A 6,064-nucleotide genomic window follows, 5' to 3' on the forward strand; every position below is an offset into this window, starting at 1 on the left:
AAAAAAAAAAAATCAGATAAATGTCACAAAGGCAGGCGCCATCAGAACTTGGTTGCAAAAGCCATATCCCCAGCTCTGACTACTGCAGGTGGGTTTGTAAGAGTGGCCTACTAGAAGCATGTGTCAGCTAATTTTCATGCTCCTTGGGAAAATGGCACATGCACTGCGAGCAGAAGACTCCAAGTTTGTCTTTCATGGGTGCCACCTCCAATTAAGACCCCTAGATTCCTACTGCTACCTGAAGATTGCCTCATTTCAGAAAAAAAGGGTAAAAGTTTGTGTTCTCAAGCAGTCAAAGGGAGAGGAACTATGTGGAATCAGTCACCAGGACAGGGCTTTGGCAGCTTGTGACAAGGGGAGGGCATCTTTTCTAGTACAAGCCTCCTGTGCTCACCTTCAGTTCAGACTTCTTCTCTAAGGCCTTGGCGATGACTCTGGCTGCTTCCACACCCACCGTGTTGCCCTCCAGTCGTAGAGCTTCGAGGCCATCAAACTCTTCAATCTCCTTAATCACATCTTTAGCTATGTAAACAAAAGACACCTCAGGCTTAGGCAGCCACGAACCCATCAAGCAGGAAAACACAGGAAGCATTTACTCATTTATTCCAAGGGCTATGAACCATGTGCCTACTGGAGAAAGGAGAGATGGACAGGCTCACAGCTTCCAAAGGAGCAGAGCTGTGTAAACTATTCCTCTACCTCTATGTTCAAGAAAGCACAGGCCTGCTGAGCAGTGGTGGCACATGCCTTTAATCCCAGCACTTGGGAGGCAGAGGCAGGCAGATCTCTGAGTTTGAGGCCAGCCTGGTCTACAGAGTGAGTTCCAGAACAGCCAAGGGCTATACAGAGAAACCCTGCCTCGAAAAATGGGGAAAAAAAAAAAAAAAAAAAAGCACAGGCCTATTCACTGTGATGTCAATCAGTTAACACTAGTGACATTATGAGTCAGGGCTTTCATTTCATTTCATTTATTTATTTATTTATTTATTTATTTACTTTGGGTTTGTTTTTTTTCTTCAAGACAGGGCTTCTCTGTGTAGCCCCGGCTGCCCTGGAACTCAACTCTGTAGACCAGGCTGGCCTTGAATTTAGAAATCCACCTGCCTCTGCCTCCCAAGTGCTGGAATTAAAGGCCATTTCTGTTATTTTTAAAGACAAGATGTAGCATAGTCAGGCTTTGAAGTTTTCTATACAGTCAAGAATGACCTTGAAATTCTGATTTTCTTGCTGTCATGCGGCTAGGGTTGCCTCTCCAGGGGTCCTGAGGTCAAAGGCTGGGACCAATCTCTTTGCCTTTTGCAAATCTTGCTCCAAAAGGTAGCCACCTCTAATGTCAGGAGACTGGATTTCCCAGATGGCTGTGCAAGGAAACATAAGCCTTAAAAGCAAGCAGGGCAGGGCCAGGCCTAGTGGCACAGGCCTTTAATCCCAGTACACTAGAGGCAGCACTGAGAGGATTCTCTGTGACTTCAAGGCCAACCTGGTCTACACAGCAAGTTCCAGGACAACCAGACTTACAAAGAGAGACCCTGTCTTGCCAAATAAATATGGAAAAGTTAAAAAATAATTAATTAAAGGTAGATAAATAAAGTGACCTTCACTTTTTGGGTCCTTTGTTCAACTCTCTCAAAGTTACTCAATTCTACCTCTACTGGTGACCGTGCCCTTAGGGAGTTCTATCATGTCCTCAGTCAGTTTTCATATCTGCAAAATGGGAATAAAGCCTTGGGAAAAAGAAAACAAACAGTATACATTTATTGATTTACTGTGTTCGTGTAAGTTCACATAAATGTGGAGGTAAGAGAACAACTTGCAGGGATCAGTTCTCTCTTACTACATGTTCCAGCAATTGAACTCGGATCATCACGCAAACCAGAAACTGCTTTTTAGCAAATCTGTCTTTACCAAATTAAGCTCAGTGTCTATTCAGAAGCATGGGAGCAGGGAACTGAGCTGGACCTCACAAATCTTGCAATTTGTGCAACCTGTGACCTTGAATGAGTCAGCCTAACTTACAGAACAGCAGCACTTCTACCCATTTCCCACGGAGATGACGATACAAATCCTAGAAGCAGGAGGATTAAGAACTCAAGGCCATTCTCTGCCACACAGCTAGTTCGAGGCCAGCCTGGTCAACAGAGTAAATCCCCAAAGAGCCAAGGAAACCCTGTCTGGAAAGCAAAACTACCAAACCAAATCAAAACAACAAAATCAAATCCAGGTATTGTGGTATGTGCCTTCAATCTTAGCACTCAAGAGGCACGAGGATCTTTATGAGCTCAACTACATAGAAAGTCTCAACTATATAGGAAAACCCTGTCTCAAAATAAAGCAACAAACACAACAAGGAACCAACCAAAGAGAGCAGATGAAGTTGAGGGGTTGGGTGTCCACCGAGAAACCTGTCAATTTCAAAGCACCACGAAGCTATTAGGGATGGACATCCCCACCATCCTAAGGTTCAAAGGTTCCCTTTGGGGGGGAAGTAGTTTAGGGGTGCATCAAACAATCTGGCAAGTCCAAACCAGTTTCTCTGGTTGGGCCAGAACCCCAAAAGGCGTCACAAAGTCTGAGGGTAGATACCCTAATTTCTAGGCAGCAAAGGAGTTCTCCGTGCTAGCTAAGCCTTGGTCAAGAATAGGAAAACAGGAGCTGATTCCATCTCCCAAGGTTGCCTGGTTGCAAGGACTTACACTTCCCATGAGGGCCCAACACTATTGTCTTACTGCAGCTCCCTCAGGGCCTCTGCCACAAGGAAGACGGAGGCCCTGGGATGGGAAGAGGCAGGAAGAGGCCAGCCCTGAAGCCAGGGGCTGAGCTAGATGGACAGGTATAAGACTAGTCTGAGCTATGCATCAATGAAACCCTGTCTAGGGAATAAGAATCTATCTCCCTTTTCTCCGGGCGGTGGTGGCGCACACCTTTAATCCCAGAACTTGGGAGGCAGAGGCAGGAGGATTTCTGAGTTCAAGGCTAGCCTGGTCTACAGAGTGCGTTCCAGGACAGCCAGAGCTATACAGAGAAACCCTGTCTTGAAAAAAACCAAAAACCAAAAATAAATAAATAAATAAATAAATAAATGGAAAAAAAAACCCAAACAAAAGGGAATGACTCTCCCTTTCCCTCTCTTATAATAGTCACAGAAGCCTCTAAGTGTGACTAGGCCACTGTTAGAATGGACCACTGGCACAAGACTGCCAGGACAAATGATAAAGATGAGGTAGCGCAGAAAGCCTGGGGACAAGCAAGCGAGCACAGCACCCCCTCCCTCACACAGCCAGCCCAGGAACGTACCATCTTCTGCAGTATTTAGTTTCAGACTCTTGCCCTTAAAACTCAGCTGTCCTCCTGCTACCTGGGTTTTGGCCAGGGTCTCTGCCAGTTTGGCAATGTCTTCAGAGGCCATGCCTACAACGGTGGGCTCCCCTGGGGATCTGTAAACTGAAGAAGAAACTGCATTAAAAAAGATTCTCGAAGAGAGGGGAGACTGGAAAGATGACTCATCAGTTGCGAGTACTTGCTGTTCTTACAAAGAACCTACATTTGGTTCCCATCACCCACAAATGCCTGTTAAGTTCAGCTCCAGATCAGACACTTCTGACCTCTCAGGGCACCTCCACTCACATGCATATACTCACACATTAAAAACTTGTCCTTGGGCTGTTTCAGCAGGCAAGAGCACTGACTGCTCTTCCGAAGGTCCTGAGTTCGGATCCCAGCAACCACATGATGGCTCACAACCACCTGTAATGAGATCTGACGCCCTCTTCTGGTGTGTCTAAAGACAGCTACAGTGAATTAAGCCAGAGCGAGCGGGACTAGAGAGAGCAGGGCCAGAGCGAGCAAGCGGGGCTGGCAGAGGTCCTGAGTTCAATTCCCAGCAGCCACACACGATGACTCGCAGCCATCTGTACAGCCACAGTGTACTCATATACATTAAAAAAAAACAAAAACAAAAAACCTTGTCCTTACTTACACACACACACACACACACACACACACACACACACACACACACACACGCACACGAGCGTGTAAGAGGCTGCTCTTGCTGAGAACTAGTGTTTGACTTCCAGCATCCTTATGTTGACCAGGGCCTCTGTGGGCACTGCAGGCAAATGGTACAGACATATATGTAAGGCAACAAACTCAACACATTAAAAAAAAAATAGTTCTGCTGGAGAGATGGGTCAGTGGTTAAAAGTACTGGCTTTCAATTGCCAGCAACCATAGGGCAACTCACACCAATTTTTAATCCCTGTTCCAGGGTATCCGACTCCCTTACATGTAGGCAAAACACTAATGTACACAAAATTTAAACAATTATTAAAAAATAGTGTTTTACGCCTTTCATCCCAGCACATCAGAGGCAGGGGCAGGTGGATTTCTGTGAGTTCATCAAGTCCAGCCTGGTCTACAGAGTGAAACCCTGTCTCAAATAAACAAAAGAAAAAAGGAAAAAAAAAAACCTTGTAAAAAGGATTCTTCTAGAAACTTAAGGCACTGTTTTTGATATCCCAAGCACACCTCAAAGTGTGTGTGTGTGTGTGTGTGTGTGTGTGTGTGTGTGTGTGTGTGTGTGGAGTATCAGGGTTGTGGATTAGCCCCCTTCCTGCCATGGAGAATGCAAGAGCTAACCCACCAAGAGAAATGAGTGTCATTAGAAAAACGAACAGTCTGGAAAGGTGGAAGAGAGATCAAGTACTGCAAGTCCCTTTCCAAACTACCCCAGCAGGGACACCCAGTGTAGAACAGTCAGGTCCCAAAGTAGCAGCTGCTCCAAGAGTCACGCACCTGCCTGATTATCTTGGCAGCACTCTGTCTGAGGGTCCCACTCCCCAAACAGGGCATAGATGGCTATGGGATCCAGGTCATCCATCCCAAGGAATAACCCACTGCACATGATGGCATGACTAGAGGTGGCACACAAGGCTAAGGTCACTGCATGTCTGGTTTCAACCCTGGCCAGAGATTGCACTTGCCACAGTAGCCCTTCAAAGGTTCCTAGGAGACCAGAGGCATCTACATCACAAGAGCTGCCATCACAATAGATCAGTGTGTGGAAAATATCCCAGCCTCTCCATTGTTTTTCAATGGCACACGGTGGACACATCAAGCAAGCAACTTACTACTGCAGGGCACTGCCCGCTGTTTCCAATTCAGTCTGGACACTCGGATCCCAGGAGTTGAGGGCCCAGTCTACAACACTACTCCACATGTGATGCTCCACGAGCTCCAGTGTGTTTACCTGTGCTTCCAATGTACTGGCTATGAACTAGGATTGCCATGATTCTCCCCATGGGGTCAATTAATTTGCTAGAACTCACAGAACTCAGGGAAAATAGTTTTTGTTTTTTTTTGGGGGGGGGGGTTGTTTTTGAGACAGGGTTTCTCTGTGTAGCCCTGACTGTGCTGGAACTCACTCTGTAGACCAGGCTGGCCTCAAACTCAGAAATCCACCTGCTTCTGCCTCCCAAGTGCTGGGATTAAAGGCATGCACCACCACTGCCTGGCTAGTTTCTGTTTTAAATAAAATTATCTACTGGTTTATTATAAAGGATGTGTATATGTGTGGGTATGTGGTGGGGACAGTACCCTAGACTTCTCATTGAACTATACCTTTAACCCCCAGCAAATAACTTATTCATTCATTCATTTATTTACAAGGTTTCACTGTGTATCTCTGGCTAGCTGAATTCAGTCTGTAGATCAAGATGGCCTCAAAGTACTAGAGAGCCACTGCCTCTGCCTCCCCAGTGCTGGGATTAAAGGTATGTACCATTAAGCCAGCAAACAAACTATTTTAAAGACTACAAATGTACAGCCAAATAAACAAAGAATGCACGAGGAAAGTCTGAGGAAAGAGCCCCGAGCTTCCACGTACTCTTAAGGCCCGACATCCTCCAAGACTCCTGTGTACAGATACCTGGCAGCCTTCCCAGCCCAGGCCTTTTGGAGGTTTATAGACTTTGTTGTTACATAAGCATGATTGGTTAAATCATGGGTGTCTTTGATAAATCTGAGAGTCCCACTCTCTAATTCTGTTTAGGTTTTTCTTTCTTTT

General features: G+C 45.9%; 1 protein-coding gene across 6 annotated transcripts in view; it reads right to left on the minus strand.

Annotated features, from left to right (window-relative positions):
• Positions 1 to 6,064, minus strand: part of Rangap1 (Ran GTPase activating protein 1) — a 23,263-nt gene that overhangs the window by 13,690 nt on the left and 3,509 nt on the right. For 2 of the 6 annotated variants that reach the window (XM_031350154.1, XM_031350166.1), the window contains exons 1-3: positions 4,795 to 5,080; positions 3,295 to 3,441; positions 395 to 522 (exon numbers count right to left, since the gene is read on the minus strand). In XM_031350154.1, the coding sequence (XP_031206014.1) occupies positions 395 to 522; positions 3,295 to 3,441; positions 4,795 to 4,903 (384 nt within the window). In that variant the 5' untranslated portion in view covers positions 4,904 to 5,080. Of the gene's footprint in view, positions 1 to 394; positions 523 to 3,294; positions 3,442 to 3,638; positions 3,754 to 4,794; positions 5,082 to 6,064 lie in introns of those variants that run through there. The other 4 variants (XM_031350185.1, XM_031350176.1, XM_031350157.1 and 1 more) reach the window with 3 other exon arrangements.

This window comes from Mastomys coucha, unplaced genomic scaffold (assembly GCF_008632895.1).
Source record: "Mastomys coucha isolate ucsf_1 unplaced genomic scaffold, UCSF_Mcou_1 pScaffold11, whole genome shotgun sequence".
NCBI lineage: Eukaryota > Metazoa > Chordata > Mammalia > Rodentia > Muridae > Mastomys > Mastomys coucha.